At 38.3% G+C, this 23,499-nt stretch overlaps 1 protein-coding gene and 1 long non-coding RNA gene across 9 annotated transcripts in view; one reads left to right on the forward strand and one right to left on the reverse strand.

Moving 5' to 3' along the window:
• LOC107998986 (ankyrin repeat domain-containing protein 6) overlaps positions 1-23,499 on the forward strand; it is a 109,665-nt gene that overhangs the window by 27,041 nt on the left and 59,125 nt on the right. For 7 of the 8 annotated variants that reach the window (XM_017058596.3, XM_062083054.1, XM_028667302.2 and 4 more), the window contains 2 exons: positions 6,745-6,850; positions 9,352-9,450. In XM_017058596.3, the coding sequence (XP_016914085.1) occupies positions 6,758-6,850; positions 9,352-9,450 (192 nt within the window). In that variant the 5' untranslated portion in view covers positions 6,745-6,757. Of the gene's footprint in view, positions 1-7; positions 2,103-6,744; positions 6,851-9,351; positions 9,451-23,499 lie in introns of those variants that run through there. The other variant, XM_017058594.3, reaches the window with a different exon arrangement.
• LOC114577691 (uncharacterized) overlaps positions 8,067-23,499 on the reverse strand; it is a 38,285-nt gene continuing 22,852 nt past the window's right edge. The window contains exon 2 of the long non-coding RNA XR_009832192.1: positions 8,067-13,652. This is a non-coding gene — a long non-coding RNA (uncharacterized LOC114577691). The remainder of the gene's footprint in view (positions 13,653-23,499) is intronic.

Here is a 23,499-nt window from a genome sequence, read left to right on the forward strand (position 1 = left end):
TATAATTTAACAAGATGGCGTATTGAAAATTAATATAGAATAGAGTAATGATAAATTGAAATATCGATGGCTGGAAGAGGTGCTCACCCCTTTTTCAAATTTTTATTTATCCATAACCTCGGAACATCCTGTTGCGCGTGCGTGTGTCCAAAGGTTTTAACAACCGCTAAAAATAATATTTTAACCATAACCAGTTTTCCGTTTCATAAGGAAACGATCGTAAAACTGTCCTGTTTCCCTGGCATTCCTTTATACCTTCATTTTCATTTCGTCCCCATTAAGGATCGAGTTCGCGATTTTAGTCCTATCGAGGGGGTTCTCATGCCGATAGTTGAACGCGGCTAACGATATCGAACATTGTCGTAAATAAATATCGCGATTACATCCGACTCGTCTCGGTGTATTACTCGTTTTGGTTACAATAGCGAACCGATAGCCATTTTCCTTGCCGGTGGTGGGAGAGGAACCGGTTTGCGAACGCATCGACAACAACCTTGGCAGTGGAAACAATCGAAATTACTTCGCCGCTTTCCAACGGATCGATTTATTTTTTCCAACCCAACACTTGCCAAAACTCACCCGTTCCGATTTTTCCCTCCTGATTTATCTTGATTTTTGATCCGCGTAACGGATTGTTCCTTACGCAATTCAGTTGGGAAAATCGATCGAAAAAAATCTTGTTAAATTCCAGGAAAGGATTCGAGGCATTCGGGAAATCGGTGTCGCGACACGCTCGAAACAAGTTGGTTATTTCTTGCGCGGTTGATCGGGTGTCAACTTAATTTCTGAGCTGCATGGATGAGTATTTAATTGGACGCTTTGTTCTCCTGCTTTTTCTCCATCCCATCCCGGGAATCACGGAAGGAATGTTAATCCGGGATAGACCATGGACTCCCAACCTGTGCTATGCACCTCTGCTTCTCACACTTTCGATTAATCATTTTTCGCACCGCGCTTTAACTTTATTTCTACTATTATCCTATTGTTGTATCAACTACTACTATTATTATTACTAAATCCTAATTATTGTCATTTACTGCTCTCTTCCATTAACGATTGTTTAAAATTTATTATTATTACCGGTACACTAGCAATACCTATGGAATGGAGGTGTATATTTACAATCATTATAAAGAGAAATGATGGCGTCTAATCGAAAGTTGGGAAGCACTGGGATAGAAGGAATAACGCGACGGCGGAGGGAGAGGGGGACATTCTTATCTCGCGAGATCTCTAATTAAAAAGATTTCTCATTGCCGCCTTGGCTTGGGTAGACAAGGAGAAAGATCGGCGGCGAGGCTGCTCGATCTTTGGGATGCCGATGCCCGGATCGTTAATCGACGCCGATTCCGGTTAATCGGTAATTAGCGATGCGGATGCGGCATCGAGCCGGCCAAGGAATGATTGAAAGGGAATCGTTGAATTGGAAATAGACGAGGGTCGGCTCCAATCCGCCATTGTTCCTTTTGAAATCATCGATCGATTCGAGATTGATACACTCGATACATTCTTCCGTAATCCCTTTTTCTCGTCCATTCCAACCGTCTTCGCGATTCTGTATTTTCATTCCAGTCGTTGCCCTAACCTTTTTTTTTTTTTTAAATAAATGGGACAGCTGAGTGTTTCGAAGTTGAAATTGAATAATTGTCGATAATTGCGTGTTACCATCTATCGGTAACTCCGTCTCGTATTTCACGAATCGATTATCCCGAGTAAGTTGATAATTTATTGATATGTAGCGTCAAGGTGTAATAATTATTTGAAAGTTTAAGCAACGTTAAAATTCATTTCACGATATAAATAAATTTTGGATCTCTGCAAAGTCACACAAATTTCTTTGGATTTCATCGCGATGTATCTCGAAAAATAAAAAGAAGTCTTACGGAGGGTATTATATACGTAAGCGAAACGCATGGTCCCCTTTTCGTGTACAGGATACGCGAGGTGTGTTTTAATTAGTGCACCGGATGGCCGACCGAATTTCTTCGGATTACGTGGTGTTTTACGGTGGAAAGAGGGTCAGAGATGCCTCGTACGAGGGCCGAGGTCCTGTTGGATATGTACGGACACGCAGAAGGAGGGATTTCTCGTGCGTACGTGATGTAAGTCCACTGTAATTAAGAATTCCACTTTGCCTGGCAAACGAGAAGAGAAATCGGTTAACGGCCTGCCTCAAAATGTTCCTTCATCCGGACATGGACGTAGAAAAATCATGGCGACTCGAATCTATTTGCTTTCGCAATTGCTCGAGTTAACTCGATGATTCTTTCTTTTTTTTTTTACACCAGATTTATGAAAGATATACACGAAAAGATCTCGTCAGAAAGTTTCACGATATTACAATATCCAATGGTGGTAAACAATTCACGATACAAATTTTTCTGATTCAAATCTATCTTCTACACGCGTTCAACGAACTTTTATCAAAATAATCACACGGAATTCTTCTTCACTATAAAGTAACGAGCCACTGTACGAGAACCACGAGAATATCATCTTCGTATATTTCTCTCGATATTCGAAAAAACAAGTGCGCGACACGAACGAAAAGAGAGAAAGGCACGGTAACAAAATTTAATTGCGGCCGAGATGAACGTTGAATCGGGTGGCCGATCGACACCGGGAATAGCGGAAAAGCGACGGTTCGCTAGAAATCGAGGCAAGAAGCCTTGAATCACGGCCGCAAACGATCGGCCGATGTAACCGTAATCAGTGGCAGTTGCTCGAAAGACAGGATCATAAAGCATGCTCTCTTGCCTCGGTTGTCTTTGGATAATAATTACACGGGGGGGAACGGTTGTGGAACGCGCACAGAAAATTATCGTCCCTGTAAGGAATCTCGTATCACCTGTTATATCGACCGAGCTCGCCAAGCATTTATTTTCACTTTGGAATATATATTGTATATATATGTGTGTTACCACTTATTTGCATATCGATCAAATTGATCGATTTTTTTAAGGCTCGATGCCGATCATCGATACATTCGCCTTCATTGTTTTGGGAAAACGAGAAAATATCATGGAAAATCGCTCGTGTGCATCGAAGCTTTAAAGGATTTAGGGTGCAGTGTTCGATTCGAAAAATAATACGTAAAGAAAGTGGAAAGATCGACGCTCGATGAACGTTTTCAATGAACGAAAGTGAAGAATTGATTTTGCTTGTTTTAGAAAGAAGAGATGAAGATTTTTTTTTTTGTAAATGGAGTTAGAAGAAGCGTTGGTGACTCGTTTTATGCGTTTTTGGAGTTCTACTTCGGAAAGAAATTGGTAGGGATAATAGAAAGTGTAACAGCACTGTAATTATAGAGAGTAAACTTTATGCACATTAATGAACGTAATAAGATTCCTTTTAACCTCCATCAAGATTTTTTTAAATTTCAGTTCAAACTCGAGAAGATGAAGATGAATATTAATAATAAGAAAAAAGAGGAAAAGAAGAAAGAAAAATTCAGTAGGTAAAAGAGAGTATAGGCATACTGTAATTAAATTCTTCGAACGTGTAATTAAAAAAAAAAGAAAAAGAAAAGAATGCTTTACGAGCTTCCTTTCGATGAGATGCCTCGCAGATGGCATCCTCGACTGTCTTTTCCGACCTGGAAGGGTAACAAGATCAGATAGAGAAGCAAGTTTGCATGTTCTGTCATCGTTCAATTTCGTTTTTCAGCGTCAAATTGACACTGTAATTTCTATTAACGTAGGATAACGTAAATTTCAACATTTCAAAGAAGGAACGAATCTTCTAAATTTCACGATTAAATCAAAATGATTGCGATCTTTAAAAATTTTTTCTCCCTCCCTATGATTAACGATGATTAACGAAAGGGGAGAAAATTTGTACGAATAATTGTGGTTTGTTGAAAAATTTGACGAATTATCGGTTTTCGATCATATTTTCGGCGAGGCCTGGGACCTCGAAATCTCGTGCCATATATTATACACCGATCCCTCTCCCTCTCGTGTTATTAAAGCTAACGTTGTAAACACGATGATCGGCTCGGCGAAAGACGTTCCACCTTTATTGATCGCGATGATGAAGGATGGACGCGCGATAATTAAATCGCCGCCAGATCGGCGGGATTATATTCCTGTAAACATTCTCTCTTCTTCTCGCTTAATTTATACGCGGTTTGAAAAAAACCAGGGAAAATTTAATCTTCCACTTTGGAATAAATTGCAACTCGAAACTGCTGCTCCTGCTCTCTATTCTTCTGTACACGTTGCGATGATTTCTCATAAATGAAAATTTGAAAATAACGCTTTATTATTTCCACTTTCGCTCTCGAATCATAATCTTTCTTATTATAAATTTGTTCTTAGAGTAACGATATCCCGGATAATTTTACACGGCGATCGCTTCGTTCTTCTTCTTCTTCTTATTCTTCTTCTACTTCTCTTTCTTGTAGATCGAGATAGACATTAATTAAGACCATCTAAACTAGATATCCTTTGAAAGAAAAAAAGAAATTAAAGGAAGAAGAATAAACGAAAAAAAGATAAGGATAATCGTTACACAAGCTATTATGATCAATCAAACTGATACATCTAATTACAAGTTTTTTTCCTCTCCTCCCTCCTCATCTTCGTTTTATAAAACGAGATTACGAATATCATTATCTTATCGGGAAGTGATAAACGGGATATCGACCCGGATTATTTAAGATTCTTGAGAATTATTCGATTATTCTCGAGCCTATAAACCATCTTTAAGAAATTAACTTAGATGGACGAAAATTTAGAAGAAGAAGAAATTTTGAGTATAATCTCAAAAAGACTCGATGCTGATCTACGAATAAATATACAGACTAATAAACGGAGGATCTTCGAAGAAAAATCTTCTCTCCATGCTTCAAATCCCATTGTTTCCCCCATAATATCACGTTGTAGTGCACACACACACAGTCACGTTCGTGTGCACAGAATGCGTTGCAAGCATGGAGCGCAACGATATGGCAAGGTGAAATTTTCATTCAACCTGGACGTTGATTAATGATTTCTCCTCGACCATGGAGTAAATTCGCTTAAGAACCACGAGGAAAAACTTCTTTTTCGAATCTGTGATATTCAACTACGCTCTAAAATCGACTATGTAGTGGATCGATGTTTCGCAAGAATATCCTAGTCACGTGTTTATCACTTAATTAAATTTTCTTGTATTCATCGGTTGACGCAAAAGCGAGGAAAACGCGTCTTGCCACGATATTGGCGATCGATCAATCACACCTCGTTAAAAGATATTGGAGAAGTCGGTAGCTATGCGTATCAGGTGTTATTTAAGAAAGAAGAAAGAAACCACCATTTCCTATATTCCGATTAAAACTAGTTACCCAAGATATATAAAAAAATACGTATATCCCAGACGATGAAAGGAGGATATCATTAGATTAGATTAGACTCCTCGTTAATCGATCAATTATAAAATTGAATAAATCGAAGAACGAGTTAATATTGACGATCTCTTTCTTTGGTGAAAAGAAAAGAGTTTTTAATTTATTTTTAACTTTCAAATTTGGGATAAGCGAGATTCGAGAGTCGATTCATTATAAAATAATGAATAGATCGAAGAACGAGCGAATCAACGTTCCGCCGATTGGATTCGTCTCTTTCTTTGGCGAAAAGAAAAGAGTTAATTTAGGATAAAGAGTTAATTAAGCTCTTTGCTTAGATTTGAGAAAGAAGAGATTAGAAACGGATATTAAAATTATTCAACGTACGATAAGATAAGAGAAACGTATCCTGATCGTTCATATTTTTTCTTTCTACACGACGAGCCCATCCATGTCCATTGTCTCCGAAAACAATGGCAGTGTGTGTCATTGTTCTCTTTAAAAGAAAAAAAGGATACGAATATCCTCTTCTTCATTGTCACGCCCTTCCCACCCTTCTAATGAAGATCTGTGGGTAATATTAATTTGGTCAGAGGCGTGCGTAACGTCGTTGCACCGCGAAGAAGAGAACAAAAAATTTTCACTTGCTTTTTTCTTCTATCCACGAGTCTGCAACAATAAATTGTAAATTAATCGTTGAACGTAACTGCGATTATCTCGTTTGCTCGAAGATGATTTAAATAGACATTTTTCGATTTTTCCTTTTGCTTAATTATCACGATTGTATTTACAAATACGTCGATAAGTTTCGTACTCGAGAATCCGGCGAGTGGGCTTTAAATTCGCAGAATTTCACCCTCTTTTTCTCTCTTTCTCGTCGCGCGGCATAATGCCCTTAACCGGTTGACATCCGGCGGAAACTTGAATTGCCAGCTTTATCTCTTACAAGGTTCGAATCGTGCCCAGTGATAAAACCTTGTCAACGAGGAGAGGGCCATTGAGAATGCATTTCAAGAATTTTACGTGTGTTAACCGGGTGATAATTGTATTTAGATAATCAAGGAAATCGCTTTATCGCGTCAACAAAATATTTACCACTTATTCATTCTTTTTAGCAACGAAAATTTACTCTTTCCCGATAAAATGACAAGAGACGCTTAAGTTTGGAAGATCGGGTAAAATTTAAACTCGAGACTCGTTGAATAAATGATAATAGTAACAAGAGTCATTTTCTACGTTCCGTTACGCGTTTACATGGATAATGGCACGGATCGATTCGATAGGAAATGAGGAAAAACCGAGATCGTCGAAAGAAAGACGGCATATCTGACGTGATCATCTGCACGGGTTGCATGAAAAATAGGATGGAGTTTAAACCGAATACCTCTAATGATCGTCCATTTCCTTTTCTTTTGCAGATGCGTGGCTGGAATGGCAGAAAAGTTACGCGAGGCGGCCGCACGTGGCGACGTAGCGCGGGTTGCGCGACTCCTTGACGAAGATATTAAGCCATTGCCGGACGAAGTGAGTTTCCTTTTTTCTCTATTGTTTAATATTTTCTTTACTTGTCCATAGATATCTCGAACGATATCTTTCTTTTGCTGGAGAATGATTAAAAGACGTAGAAAGGATTCTTTTTACGGAGAGGTTTTTTTTTCTTTTTCTTACAATTCCTGGGGATCGATCACGAATCAACGATTAATAAATTTAACATTCTAAGTGAGAAGTAGGTCGGAATGATTAATTAGATATTGCGAAGAACAACGAGTTTTTTCGCACTGGAAGAAAATTGAAAGTTACGTTTTTGTTTCACGGTTGGAGAATCCGAAAATTTTCTTCTAGATAAGTTTTCTAAGTGGGATGTCTAGGGTTCCCTAGGAATTTTTATAATAAATTCAAGCTACTTCGTTGTTTCGGAGTTAGGCAAAAGAAATCTTGGATTTTTCTTTTTAAAATTTACCATTTCAGCAATGTCCAAAATATTATTAATCGAAATTTGCAGAGAATCCAAGTTACTAGAACTCTTTTAAGTTATTAGGACTACTTTCTACGCTGATATTGTTTATCGCTCGTTAGATATTCTATCTACGAATCCTATCATCAACGAGGTATATCTATATCGTAAAAAGCGTTCGAATTCTTTCAAAAATTGCAGAGACTTCATTTTCAATCGTCGTCGCTACTTTTCTTTATTTTATTCTAAACAAGCTCGATAAAGGAGACTCGTTAAAGCCACGCGTTCCCCGGAATATATTAATTCCCTCACGTATGTAAAATAACATTTGCATCTCGATTGTGACAGTCGTCTTTGGTGGGAATGCAGATAAGCGTGTTGCTCGCGCATTTGTCAAAAGATCGGTGGAGCATGCTGCGGGGCAACTTTTGCCCGATTATTCCATGCATTCGTTACAATTACTTCCTCTCCCTTAATTGCGCCGATGAAATTAATCGCGCAGAATCGTTTTTTTTTCCCAGCCAAAGGCGATAGTCGAAGCTAAAGTGCTTTATTATGCGAACAACCGATCGCAGATGCATCTGATCGCGGAATAATTGAAATTACGTCGATCGATAACCGGGGGATCGAGCCACGGGGGGAGAAATAGTCCTCGTTTTTGAAATTAAACTCGCATTCGTCGAATTCCTCGAGCGTTCTCGCGATGTTCGATTTTATGGTTTATCGTTTTATCTTTCAGGGGAATGGAGGAAATTAAATAAGAAGGAATTATCGGATCGATTATTCTTTTTCTTTTTTTTTCAGATAAACGGAGTAATTTTATGTTTAAATTATACATTTAAATGGTCTTGTATATGAATATTCAATGCTTCCGAGTATATGAATCGATAATTATATGAATCAAGCGTTCTGTTAATCGAATAGTTCTCATTTTAATTCGAATTCTAGAAATTTTATGAAATGGTAAATGTTTAATTAATAAAAATTGAATATACGCGAACAATAATAATTGATAAAGTGTTTAATATTTAATTTTTAGCTTGGAAAAGTAGTTAATATGTAACAAATATATTATATTGATATTTAAAAATAGTTAAAATTACTTGATCAATTAGCGATTAACACGGATTAACGTTGGAAGGTTTTTATATATTTTTTTTAAATACATTTTATTGCATGCATTTTTATGTGTAAATCATTTAATATATAAATTAGCTTTCTATATGTCTTATACATATTTCTTTTATATATTTTCTTTATTTTTTAAAAATATAACCTGTTCAAAGTGCTAATTTTGTAAAAGTTAAATACGAAATAGATAAGCGTATCAAATTCTATAATTAGTTCTAAGTAAAATGATGAAGAAGTGTTTTTTCTGGAAGTGTTGTACTTGAAAAGGTAACTAAAAGGTAAGTAAATTAAATTTCTCTGAAAAATTCTTGGAAATGATGTCAAATTCTTAGAAATTTAAAAATTCTTGGAAATGACGTCAAATTCCTGGAATTTCCCAAATTCTTGGAAATGACGTCAAATTCCTGGAATTTCCCAAATTCTTGAACGAAAAAAATTTTTGGCCGAAATTTCGACTTTGTATCAGGAGAACATAAGTCGATAGGAGGTCGTTCGAGAATTTTTTCCAGAAATTTCGTCAGTTCTTGGAAATGACGTTAAATTTTTGGAATTTTTGTTGATTTTTACATTTTTAGAATCCAATGTCCAAATTTTTATGAAATTTTATATACTTACCTTTTTACTTATCTTTTATAATTGTTACGACTACTATTTTTTCGAGTTTTTTATCTATTTTTTTCAACAGTTCTCTTAATTATAAATATACTTATCTTTTTACTTATCTTTTGCGTACTTATCTGTTATATCAGGTATTTTTTTAAGTTTTTTATCGTTTTTTCCAACACTTCTCTTAGTTCCAAACATACTTATCCCTCATCTTTTTTTACAATATTTTTTAAAAGAATTTTTTTAATTCCAATATTCGGTTCTTAAATTAAATAAATCTATTTCAATCCTAAATAAATTTTTAAACGAAATTACGTATTTCTTTTGTCCACAGAATGGGAGAAGTCCTCTGTTACTGGCTGCAGCAGCTGGCCACGTGGATGTCTGCGAAACTTTGCTTCTTAGAGAAATCGACATCAATGCCGCGGACAATGTGAGTAATCATTAGATTTTATTTCCTATTTTCGATTACGAGTTCCTCAAATATTTGAAAACTGCGATCCTAAAAGAATAATTAAAATAGTTAAGAATAGGATGAAAATATTTATCGAAAGATATTTTATAAAATTTGTTGAAAAAGTAAACGGTTTAAATTCTGAAGATACACGCAATTGGCCAATAATTCTCGAGTTCAGGTAGGCTGTTCCACTTGTCAGCTGCGCAATATATCAATACAGCGGACTAATGAAGGGTGTACAAGATAATTACACCTGTAATTGCCAGTTTACATCGAAGGGAAGATGTCTTTGTGGTTACGGTTTATTGGTCGGTATCGTCGATAATATCGATACCGGATATCTAATTCGGCTCATAAAGAATCATAATTATTATCAATTCTTCTTACGAGCCACGAATAATCATAAAATTTTACTACACTATGAAATATTACAAAATTATACCGTAGACACTCTAACTCTCTTCTCTTAATTCCTCTCCATATCTTTTTTTTTTTTTTTACTTCTATAATATCTTCGATATTACTGTATAATTAAATTTTTCCAAAATTTTTGAAAACATGACAGTGGAGAAAAATTTTACGAGTGGATAAAATTTACCATCGAAGAATATCGAGAAAAAGCTTAACCATTTACGCAAACAAAAAGAAAAGAAAAAGATAATTCTCTTCACTTTTCTTACATTCCCTTCTTACCATTCGTACTATTTCACAAAAAGAAAGAAGAAAGTGGAGAGAAAGTGAAGAGGAGAGTAAGGAATCTAACGAAGCTGAAAAATCTTATCATCTAAATTCTCCTGCTCCTCTCGAAAGAATCGGTTCGAAAAATGCACGGAGTCCTCTTAGTACGCGTTTAGATTCAGCCGACACGGTTATCGAGCCAAGACAATGATTGGTTGGAAAGAAAGCGATCGAAAAGATGGTCTCGGTTATCGCTTAGGAGGGATCCGGCTTCGGCCACTGAACGACTGACGGCCAATCTTCTCTCTCTCCACGGACGCAGAACACGTTTGGCTAGATCCTGCCAGCAAGGGGTAGAGAGGTGGCTGTATTTAGAATCGGTGTACACACTCGGCTGGTGGCCGACTCGATATTCCTACTAAATTCCCGTGAATATCTTCTTGCGCGGCGACACAGGGGCCCTCCTCCATCTCTTTCCACCTCTTTTTTTCTTTTCCTTTTTTTCAACTCCCCCTTTTTAATCGCCGCTTGTTTTACACCGAACCACTGCCCGTCCAGACGATTAATTGATAAGTTGGCGTTGATAAATCGCGACTCGAGATTTAAACGAAAATTTTCTTCTCCTTCTCTCTCTTTTTTTCGATATATATATACATACGTTAACGTTTATACGTTAATCATGGTGTTATTAAAATTAAATAAACTTGCGTTTCAGTTTCTGATAACGTGATTTTCTTTATCCCTTGATTTTAAAAGTGGAATACGTACTTAAGAATCCTTCGAGAGAGCGCTAATGAAAGAGAAAAACGAGTGTCTCTTTTCTGGTTTAAATTTTACGTAGAGATAACGGGTCGAAAAAGAAATAAAGACTAACTAAACCTGCAAGATATCTCGGTATTCCACACACCCCCCGTTCCTTTGTCCCTGGAACAAGGATACGCAAAGCACGGACACGTGGATCCAAAGGTTAATTGGTTTCACGGTTAAAACTGCTCGGTTCAAAGGAGGAAAGGATCTTTCCGGCACATCGAGCCACGAGTTCGCCCCTTTTTCGCCTTTCGCGCGCGTTCCTTTTGTCTGCATAAGGCGATCTCTCGAGGAGGGAAACCTTGTCCCCCTCCTTGCTATCTGCAAATGAAAGATCGATATTTATCGGTAGACCGATCGTAGAAACGTACGTGGCGGCCCCCTGTCTATGCCCTTTTCCACTCCGCTCCGTTCGCGCGCCATTGTGCAACAGCTTATGGAGACCGGTGTGGATCGAAACCAGTTTTTTTCTGTTTTTCCTCTTCTTCTTTCATCGAGTGAAAAATCAACGATCTTTCCTTCGATCCTCCGCGCATCTCGTCTCCACGGAATCGAACGAAACGTGGCGCGTATTCCAAGTTCGTTCCTTTGTTCTAAGTTATTCGTGTCGAAAAGGACTCGTTGCGAAAAGAAAAAGGAAAGGCGAGGTATTTAATTAATATCGCGTAAAGTAAAGTTGAGCGCAGTTGGAAACGACGTTAACATTTCTCTTCCACGGATGGAAATAACGTTTAAACGAATATTCTCTCTCGGAGGAGGAGGAGGGGAGGAAGGGTTTTTCTTTTTTGGCAAGTATTATCGACGCATGCGCGCCGCATGACGAAGGGAGAAGCATAAAGAAGAAGGGGAGATGGTTGAATGGCATTTACAACCATGAAATTTACGACGATTTATACTCGCATTCCCCTCCCTCCGCCGCTCTTTTATTCGTACCGTGGCAGCTCGCGTTCCTATCTCCTAAGCCCGTCGTGATATTCACGTGTACTAAATCGCTCGGCAGATTTACGGCGCGGCAATTTGAAGGATTCCTTCTCAACTCGTCCATCTTCCCTGTGAACAAATAAGAGGAATGAAGAATAAGAAGAAAAAAAAGGAAACGTCGATTCTTTCCCAAACAATTAATAATTTTCGTCCCCAATCGTAGAAACTATCTCTCGTATCCAACGTATCGTATCCAACAATTCACGCATCTTACAGCCCTTTTCTCTTTCGAGAAAGCCTCGCTAAAAAATCACTGGTAATCAATTTTTACAAATATCCAAGATAAATAATGGAAAGTAAATTTCGGTCCAACGTTGTGAGCGAAGGGTCTTGGATTGGACAAAGTTTCTTCGTGATTTCCATCCGAGGTTACACGCCTCCTCTTCGCGCGACCAAGATTTATACGTCCTCGCCGATTCCTCCTCGAGGAATTTGGCACACGTTCGCTCGACACGAGGCGTATAATTACGGTTTAGACCCAGAAAATAGGTTTTTAGAGGGGAGGGTAGGCGTTCCATCGATCGTTCCTTACTTCGAACCGGATTTTTGTCGGCGGATCCCTCTGAAAGACTCTTTTCCTTCTTCTTTTTTAGCCAGGACTCATTATCATACGTCCTTGAAGTCCTTTTTTTTTTTTTATCTATCTTATCCCCGACGAGTCGAGGGGAAATATCGTGGAGCGTTCGCAACTTTCTCAATTTCTCAGGAATCGAGAATTCGATTCGCAAACCGATTCAAATATTCTCCATCGATCTTCGCCTCGTGTCTCAAGAATAATCAATTCGTTTCTCTGGCCATCAAACTATATTTCACTGTGTTACGTAATACGAATCGAGTCTCCTATTTGCACTTGCGTCGTAAAATCGATCGTTACGCGATTCAGAAATATTTTCCACGCGGAAAAATCCAAGGAAAGATCGATCTTCTTACTCTTTGCTTTCACCATCGGACAAATACAGCAGACCGATAGGAAACCGATGTTCCTCCAATCTTTATCTTTATCTAATCTCTAATCACGATATCCGTTATCATTTATAACACCACGTTATTAAGATCGTGTAAAGAGATCTCTTTCGCTTCTTTTCTTCTTCCATTTCGTTTTTTCTCTTTTTCGACAACTTCGCTTTTCTCGAGATCTCCATGTTTCTCGAACTTTCCCTCGGGCTCGAGATTTATTTTTTGGATTCGGAGGACGTGGATTTATGGCGACGAACGTGGTTATTTCGGATAGTTTGGATTATAATTTCCCTCCCGGGCAATTTATGGATAGTGGAACCAGTCCACTGTAGATTATTTCGACGAGGGAGTTCGAGTTGTTCGTATTATATTGGAAATTTTGGAGGCGCGTAATCGAGAATTCGAGTGGAACGAAGTTGCTTAAAGTTACTTTTTTATTATAACCCCTTTTGAAGCGGAATTAATCTCGAAAAAATTCTTTCGCGGCTAAATTTGTCCAGGAAGGAATGTATTGACTAATATTAAGAAGAAGTAAGCGGATCGAGGATATATCTTTTTCCTTTCCTGGAAAGCCTGAAACGAAATAAAGCTCGCGTGACGATATAATTTCGGATGGCAAAAGGGAGAAGGTAAGACACTTACTTAAATCTCAATTTAAGAGCTTCTGTTCTCGTCCGCGAGCGTTCGATCCATTTAAGGTTGTCCCTTGTCTCGATGATCGATTTCGGTCCCCGTTCCGCCGAACGGATCGGCCGCTGGAAAATGGTAAACGACACCTTTCTCGAAGAAAAAGTGGAGGAGAAATTAAAAAGGCTAGAGATAACGAGGCCATAAACCAGTCCAGATAAACCTTTTAAATTCCCCACCTCGAATAAATGGACTCGGGCGAAAATTCATTCAGGTACGCACGCGGGAATAAATCTTTGTAAATAGCCGCCTGTGATGCCGCTTACTCGTTGAAAAGGAAAAAATAAAAATAAAAAACATTCGACCTTGTCTTAAATACTTGAGCTACTTATTAAATCGGCCTCTCGAATATTAAGATATTACCGTAATTATTCAAATTCATTGATCCGAGCCAAGTTCAAATTTGTCAGATCGAATTTTCTTTTTTTTTTCTTTAACAAAATCTTCGACTCGATCTCTTAACTCTCTTCTTCCTAACTCGATCATATACGAATTTCGAACGCGTGGAAATATTTCAACAGAGAGAGAGAAAGAGAGACAGATAATCGAAAATTTTCCAAAGGAAAATTTCTCTACCCGAGAATCTTGTTCCTCTCTCTTGCATCTCCTATGCGTTGCTCGTACGCGAACAATGATACCAGTTTGACTGGTGCGCTTCTCCCACTCCGTAAACACGACCCCCCCTCTCCTCCTCTGCTTTTATGCAACGTCCTCGGAGGATATCGGCGGCCGACCGACGTTACAACCTCCGAGCGAACTGATAAGGGGCCCGGATGACACGCGCCTTCCGAGAATCTTCCAGCTTCCAGTTAAAAAAAAAAGGAGAATGGATAATCCTTTCGATATCGAAGAAGGCTGTATATTCGCCTATAAATTCCTACGTTTGGAATTGATTTGTAAATCTTTTTTACAAAAATTCTTCCTCCCCTTCGAATCGTCCAAGAAACGTTCACGTTAGAGTGATCATTGGGAAACACGTATCTTACTAAGGGATGAGAAACAATTTCTACATCTTACTCTATATTCGTAAAAAATGTTAGAAATCGATTCGTAATCATTGGCCAACGCTCGATAATACGTCCTCCTTTGCATTTCATTCTGGTTTATATTTAGTCTGGCTTATATCTACTCTTAGAGATCGATCGAGTGTTTATGCGGAGCGACCCATTGTGCATCGCGTGGACGAGCAATGGCGGATAAAAGCGCGCGAAAGAAGCGTAGAGTAGTAGAAGTCGTAATCGAAGGTCGAACCGGTGGTATATAGATGGCGTTAATCGCGTTTGACAAGGCAACCGCTCCTCCTTTGTAACGGGAACTTTCTCCTTTTGTAATTATTCCTCGCTTCGAATCCCTTCCAACGAATGAAAGCTTCGCGGCGAGGAGGAGGAATTTTTTGTAAATTGAAATATTTAATTACGAAACGCGCCATATTTCGTATATATTTTTATATATTTGTGTTGAGTCTATTTTTTAAAATTCGATACCTAACTGGTGACTGGCATCAAACGAGAACGATCGAACCAATGAGCTCGATTTTTCCATCTATTACACGAATCGTAATTAATTGAAAAGATAGCTAAAATCAAAAATCTCGAATAAAGTTGCTTTAAGTAGTTACTTATTCATCGAAGCAACTTATCGAATATTAAATATTCCCGTCGTTGTCACGATTGTTAGAAATCGTTCGAAACGAGGCTACTCGCGTTGACGATCCGGTCGAGAGACAGAACAGAGGCAGAGGCCAAAAGTTGTTAATTAAACGTCGTCTTCGCCCGATTGCTTTTCTTCCTTTTTTTCTTCTTCTCGTTTCGTGGCGAGGAGAGGTGTCTACCTTTCTCGACGCACACGAGAATCGATTCTCCTGAGAAGGGTGCTCTCGAGACGAGTAACGAGTTCCAAACTTGAGAGACAAGGGTTTATTATTGCGCTCAGTGAAAGGGGTAAGCTATTCGTCTCGATTTTGATATCCCCGCGCGACAACGGGATTATGCGAAGCGGAAGGAGTTCTCTCGAGCTTTTTCCTTTCTCGTTTTTGGATAATTTTTCTCACGCGGAAAAGTATGCGACGAGAATGGAAAGTAAAAAGTAAAAGTTGGGTAGCAAGGTATTTCGAGGGGAAGATTGCCTGTTTTGATGGCGATAGTTAAATTTGAGAACGGAATAAAATCTTTAAAATCTCTATTTCCGCGGTTAGTGCCAATAAAAATTAGATTTTGCATAAAGCCGCTTATCGCTTATTCGACTTCCTCATATTTTTACGACGTGCAAAGTATTTCCCTCGCGATTCCTCAACATTAACGACATCCTTAAAACAAGCTTCTTTCTTCGAGAAATTAAACACACCGTAAATATAATTGCTATTCATTCTCTTAACGAACTTTAAACTTTCATTAAAATTGAAGAATATTCTAGCTGTAATATTCGAGGAAGGGAAATAAAGAAGCGGTAAAAATCCCCCTTCTTCAACGCATTCGAGACGATGCGTCAAATATCGAAGACAGACGCACACATACAAAAGAAAAAAACGATCGTAAATCGGCGATAAAATAAAAAAATTCCCTTTTCTTTTTCCACGTTCCTTGTAAAAAATTTGCGTCATCCGTTACACGGTGGAAAATCTTTCATAACGTTGCGATACTTAAAAGAACGGCGAAAGTTTCGTTTGATTTTTTCCATGAGTGCATCCATCGTATTCTCGATTTTCGAGATATCGAACGTTGATATCCGTTTATGAAAAAAGTAATGGAGAGCTGCTCGATTGGCTCTGGTGTTGCTTCTTACTTTTTCCAAAGGGTTGTTTCATCGTGCAAATTGTTCTGATAATCGATTTTAAAGATTTCCTTTTAAAACCGCGTAATACGATTGATCAAGCGTAACCGGAAGTTGTCAAACAAGAAAGCGTTGCTTTCAAACTGAAGTGTGCAAGATCCTCCTCTTCTTTTATCCGTCTCTATTTTATCTCTTTCACCCAGGTGAATGGAATTGATTACCAAGTTCCTTTCCAGAAGTTCCAGAGATTCGATGCTAGATCGATGTTGCGGCACAAAAAAGATTTGCGGTTTCTCCGTTTTTGGCCTCGAAGAGAAAGAGAGAGAAAGAGAGAAAAGTAAGAAGTAAAAAATATCGTTGAACGAATTACGTAACTTTGTTTACCTTAACGATAGCATCCTTTCTTCTCTGTATTGTCATATTCGATTCGCCAATCGTCTCGACACATTGTTCCTTCTATCGTACCGCCGTTCGAGTAAAAGTCGAGATGAAGGAAGGTTATTTCAATCGTGCCTTAACGACGTTTTAATAATCCTCGAACGCAGCTTCCCCTAAAGGATTCTTCCCGTTTTGCATCAGCTGCGAGCATAATGCGACCGCTTAACGCGGCCTCGTCGAAAAGGTGGGTCGTTAAAACCGGTAAGAAAATGAGTTTCGAGGGGATAATTACGGTTTTCCTTACGGTTCTCTTCCACGCTTACGAGGAAGCTTAATTACGCGATATAACACGCTTAAAAAAAATCTCGAATCGCGCGATCAGACGATTGTTAATCGAGTAATGCGTAGAAATATGTAAGAACGGAATTTGAATTTCGTTTTTTCTTTTTTTTCTTTTTTCTCCTGGATCGAAGAATGGATAAAACGCAAGAGGGAAATAGGAATCAGCGACTTTTCTCTTTTGGGAGGGGAGGTAATAACGCTTTCGAGAATTAATTGTTGCCGATCGTTCGGCGAAGGATGAAAGAAAGAGGGAGACGATTTGTTTAGCCTCGAATCGCGCCTAGGATGGGACGTGAAATCGCGAATGGCAACAGGAGAACGTCGATGATGACGTTCTTTTGACATTTCAGCTTGTGAAATCGCGCGTTTTATTTGGATAAAAGTAAAGTGCGAGCAAATAACGAAAGGAATGCGATGCAATTCATTGGAAAATAAACACAAATCTTTCCCCGAATGATCGAATATCAAACTTGTCCTAACTACTTACAAACTTTAATCCCAAATTTGTCTACTCCTTCCGATTCATTTGCTCCTTTTTTTTTCACTTAACGAGTAATCAATAAATAAAGAAAGCAAATAACGCGATGCAATTCGTTGAAAAATAAACACAAATCCTGACGCGCATATTCATCGAATACCAAACTTGTAATTACTTACAAACTGTAATCGAACCGTAATCCCAATTTGTCTACCAAATTTGTGCCCACCTCCTTCGATTCATTGACTTCTTTTTTTCTCTTAACGAGCAATAAATAAAGGAAATAAATCTTCCCCTCGACACTTTCCCAAATTTGTCTACCAAACCGTTTATTTCTCCCTAAGTGAGCAACCAATAAAGAAGGAAAGGAAATAACGCGATGCGATTCATTTACTCCTTTTTTTTTCACTTAACGAGCAATCAATAAATAAAGAAATAATGCGATGCAATTCATTGGAAACTAAGCACAAATCTTCCCCTTTAATCCCAAATTTGTCTATCGAAGCACTTCTTCCTAAGCAACCAATAAGTAAAGGAAATAACGCGATGCGATTCATTGAAAAATAATCACAAATGTTTCTCTCGACGCGCATATTCATCGAATACCAAACTTGTAACTACTGTAATCGAGCTGTAATTTGTTTACCAAATTTGTTGACTTCTTTTTTTCCCTTAACGAGCAACAAATAAAGAAAATAAATCTTCCCCTCGACACTTTCCCAAATTTGTCTACCAAACCGTGCACTTCTTCCGATTTACCCTTTTTTTTTCACTTAACGAGCAACCAATAAATAAAGAAATAACGCGATGCAATTCATTGGAAACTAAGCACAAATCTTCCCCTTTAATCCCAAATTTGTCTATCGAAGCGCTTCTTCCTAAGCAACCAATAAATAAAGGAAATAACGCGATGCGATTCATTGAAAGATAATTACAAATTCCCTTTCCGATTCAATTTACTCCATTTTTTTTTTTTTTTTCATTTAACGAGCAGCCATTCTAGTGAAAATTTTTCAACATTCCAGCGGTTCGTACGACAAGCGGGCAGTTTGTCAACCGCGCGCCACGGCCCATTATCATTTTTGTCGCGATAGCATCGCGCGAGTTCCCTTAAACGGGCGGAACCGGCTCGATGGCAATCGGGCTGGCCACCGTTTCGCACGTTTTCCACCAACCGAGCGACACGACGACACCACCGGTTTATTCCTCCTCGTCTCACGCCGCGATCTCATCAACCGCGTAATAGGCGGACGTCTCGTCTCGACGTGCTCGTGTTTCACTTCCGAGCCGCGACATTATGAGACCTCGAAGCGCGGCGGCAAAATCGGCGAGGCAAAGGGGAAACGTAATAATAGCGAGGACGAGTTGTCGTGTTTTGTTTTTGTCTCTCGTTTCGTTCGAACCTTTTATTTGGAATGTAACAATACCTCGTCGATTACAAAGCTCGGTTCGATCACGATCCCGAGTAAAAATTAGAAATTTGTTTAAAAACGTGTGATAGAAAAATCGTTCCTTTATCCTTAATTGAATTGATTATTTAAAAGAATTTTATTAGGTAATTGTTCTGAAGGAATGCTGGTTTTTCTATTTTTTTCTTTTTTAATCTCGCGATTATTTCTCTTAAATTTGTTCACTCGGTTCAATTTCACGAAAAGCGTTTCGAACCGGAACGCTTGACACGTAAACGACATTCCATTTAAGAGTCGTTGTTGAAGTGACAGAAGATTAGCGTGCATAATGCTCGAAGAAACGTATTCAGATTGCGAACCTGTTTAGCACGATACTCGGAGGATCGCTTCTTCCCTTAAAGAATATAAAGAAAATACTTGTTATCGTATATATATATATATATATATATACACGCGTATAATTTTTATTATTTTATTATTCTACTCTGTTGTTAAAACGTTGGAAAAAAAATATTAATATCTTCAATTTATTTATCAAAAACGATCGATGATGGACGGTTGTAATTAATCGTGCATAGATCGTGTAAAAAGATCTAGTAGAAGCAAGAGTAGAAAATCAACTTGTTGGGTTTCCTACTGAGAGACTCTTGCGCGTAACTCACCAAGTTGGATTATTCTTAACCAATATACCATCCACGATTTACGTCTCAATTTCCCTAGATAATTTACAACGGGGAAAAAAATAATATAATTTACGAAAAGATCTTTCGAGACCCCAAGAATTATTAAAATTATTCACTTTTAGAATTTTTCCAACACCTTCTAATATAATCCATTCCAGAAAACTCATATGTTATCTTTTAATATTCTTGTGGCAACCTGTTTTAACACTGTAATGCACGCTCGAGCAACTTTCGAATAATCTGTATGTATGTTGTGACTAAGGTGTCCCAAAAGAAATTTATGTTGTTTCCTTTATGATAAAATTTAAAAAGTTTCGAGTTTCAATGCCCGTCATCTTTTTAAAAATTGTAATAAATCCTTCGATCGAGATCACATTTTTCCCGAATAAAATTCACATTTAAATTTTCTCAACGAAAAACACCTACCAATTTGTCCCATCTACCTTTTCTTCTATCCACTCACTCCACATCCATTTCACGACAAATTAATTAATCCAAATTATTTAATTTCTTCTCGCTAAACTATCAATCCTCCACGATGTCCAAACACGTAATTTCACCACGACTCGATCGATCCCTTGGGACGACGTTGCAATAATGGATGCGTCCATGTCGGATGACTTATCGCGGAAATAAAGAGCGCCTCGATCTTTTATTTATCCCGATTCGAGAGGACAACGTTACGTCGATCGATTTCTTGCCACGTTTCCAACACGTATAACGCGATGTTGTCTCGCGAGAGAAGGAAGCATTGGAAATTTTAATCCGGGAATGCGTCGCGTTTTGCAAACGAATCCCCTGGGTGATACAGAGAAAAATTTGTTTCGTTTCTTTCGGCGTGAAAAAATTCTTGGGAGTGCGAGCAATGCAGTTTCGAGAGATGCGATCGATTTATCTTGTTTTGCTTCGTTCGATGTGGATGAGTATGTGAATAATATTTATTTTTTTACTTATTTGTAACGATCGTTGTTAAACGTATAAAGGATCTTGAAGGGATCGATCTGTAAGATAAGGAAAAAATAATTCGCGTAGAAAAGCATCGAATCACGTTGCTGATCAACGTTGCCTGTGGATAGGCAATTAATCAAGACTGACTAATAGAACGATCGATAATCTATCCATCTGCCTCTTAAAAATCGTGTTCGAAGACTTCTAAGAAAATTTAAAATTATTCTATCATCCATAAGAGTGGGAATTCGAATATTTTTTTCTAAGAAAACTCAAAATTATTCTCATTGTTCCATAAGAATGGAAGTTGGTTTCAACGTCCATCATCTTTTTAAAAATTGTAATAAATCCTTCGATCGAGATCACATTGTTCCCGAATAAAATTCACATTTAAATTTTCTCGACCAAAAACACCTACCAATTTGTCCCATCTACCTTTTCTTCCATCCACTCGCTCCACATCCATCTCACGACAAATTAATTAATCCAAATTATTCAATTTCTCGGTTGGTTTTCTCCTGTTTTCTTTTCTTTGAAATTAGCGCGCGTAAGAAAGTCGGTTTCTCCGTTTCGTATGCGACGAAAGGGTAGAGGGCAGAGCGGGGCGTTGTTGGCGGTTAAAGTGCAACTTTGACAGTTGGGCAATCGGCTCCACGTTCGATTCGCGTCTCGAGCGTGTAACGCTCCGTGGAGAACGTGTTATGGTTAGCGTGTCTAGTATAACGCGTGAGAACGGTTGCAGTAATAGTGGTTCGTGTCGCGTGTCGAATAGATTTACTCGGGATTTATTACGATTCTCGCGCTGTTTTCTTTAAAAGGTCGTCTCACCGAGATGCTCAAGCGTGCACGGCTCGTGTTACAGTAATCACGAGTTTTTAAAAACGCTCTCTCCCTTGCGCGAACTCTATTCTATTCCTCTCTTAAATCGTTCCTAAAAATTGTTACTATCCTCGAATTATCCTCGACAATTTTACTTTCGAATCGTCTACGAACATATTTCTCTGTCCAATTTATCTGGCTTAATTAAAACAAAGAAAAAAGTCCAAGATAATGAAATGTAAATAAAGTGTTCAGGCAACGATTAATCTCCCAGTTCGACGTATTAATAACTTGTTAACATGTTAAGTTAGCCTATTTTTAACGGAGTCGAGCAATCTGTCTACGAACCGGATTATTTACCGCGGTTGGATAGAGAAATTTCCTAGACCGAGGAACCGCCCCTGCTCGACTTTTCCTTACCGCAATATATTACCAACTTCCCGATAAAGACGGCCTGATTTATCGCTTAACCGTCACGCACCGCTTCGAGGATCTCTCGCTTGTTCCAGTTCGACCGATGTAACCCGGATAGGTAGCTCTATCCTGTCCGGTAAATCTTGCATGGACGGCTTCTTCGTCCCTAATGAGGCTGATCCTCATCTTTGACGAGAATTTGACGAAATTTTTTCTTAATTTCATCCAAATTTCTCTCCATCTCTCGTCAAACGTACAGGATCTCGAAATCCTTTTTCTCAAATCCTCGCGAAACGAACGTGTTCGAAGGCGATCGAATGGCAGGAATCGCGATGTCGATAAGGATGGCTGATACACGTGTCAGTATATGTAGATCGAAATTGGAAGAGGGGAAGTAAAAGGCTAGATCAGCGACATTTCTTAATCGAGGCTTTCGTGGACAAGCTTGATCCGATCTTCGTGTTAATCGTTTGATTAATTACTCTCGCGTATATTTTACACGTATGTGATAAGGATCGGTGATGTCGAGATACGACATGGTGTTTCCAACAGTTGTTTGGAAACGGAGTTTGAGTAATGAATATGTTGAGATTGAATTTTCTAATTGACATTTATGATTTTCATGTATATATGAATATACATATGTTTGTATAGCTTCATCATTTTGAAATTTATGTATCTGTATTTACATTGAGATGCTAAAAATCGTCTTGTTGCTCATCTTTTAGCGGCCATTCAAGGAATATGAATTCTTTAAATATCACGGAAGTAAACGAAATTTATCAATCTGTTATTTCTCCATTAAGAGGAAGAGCGGAGGATTTTTATCTCATCGAGAGATCAGATTATCATCGCTCATTCAATCGATTTTAATTCATTCGAAATTTAACGCAATCTTTTATTGTTAAGACGTAGAATTTGTATTTCATAGAAAAGAATAAATATAATTATTTCGCGTTAGGAAAGTGTTTAGAAAGCGTGTATTGATATTTAATCGCGAACCGGTTCCGGTTCCAAAGTTCATTCGACGAGACGCAACCGCTCATCATCCGACCGATTATTATTCAAGAAGCAACGTAACGGCAGAAACACCATCGCGCCTGTAAAATTTAATTTACTAAATACTCACGCGAACATAATTAGATAGATGGTTGCATCATCGTGTTTCTGCACGAATCAGAAGACAGCACAATGAGTTTTTTCGCAAGAGCGAGGAAGGTTTTTTTGTTTCCATCGATCCTCCTCCTCCTCCTCCTCGTTTTCCTCGAGCACGTTCGTTTCGAACACGGAAACGAGTCGTAGGTATACACTTTGCGCGGTGAAACACGGGTATTAGGATAATGAAATTGCATCGTTTTACTCGCTGGATCTCGCCTCTTGCACGTATAGCTTAATTAACGCTCGTTCTCGAACTTCGTTTCTGATAGAGATACGTCGGTTCATTTTTATATCGTTAATTGCATCTAGCGTTGCGTGGACGAATACCGTGAATAATTGATTTTTAACTTAAACAGTATTTTTAACGAGATCAATCTATGATCGATCATGGATCGATTCTATCTTCTTTCCCCTTTCTTTTCTCGTATCTTTCCATAAGTTTTTGTAAAAGTCGTCAAACCTTATTACTCCATAACGGTCTCTTTTTATAATAATTCCGGTGGTAGCCATCATTAAA

The sequence above is a fragment of the Apis cerana genome, linkage group LG12 (genome assembly GCF_029169275.1).
Source record: "Apis cerana isolate GH-2021 linkage group LG12, AcerK_1.0, whole genome shotgun sequence".
Classification (NCBI taxonomy): Eukaryota; Metazoa; Arthropoda; class Insecta; order Hymenoptera; family Apidae; genus Apis; species Apis cerana.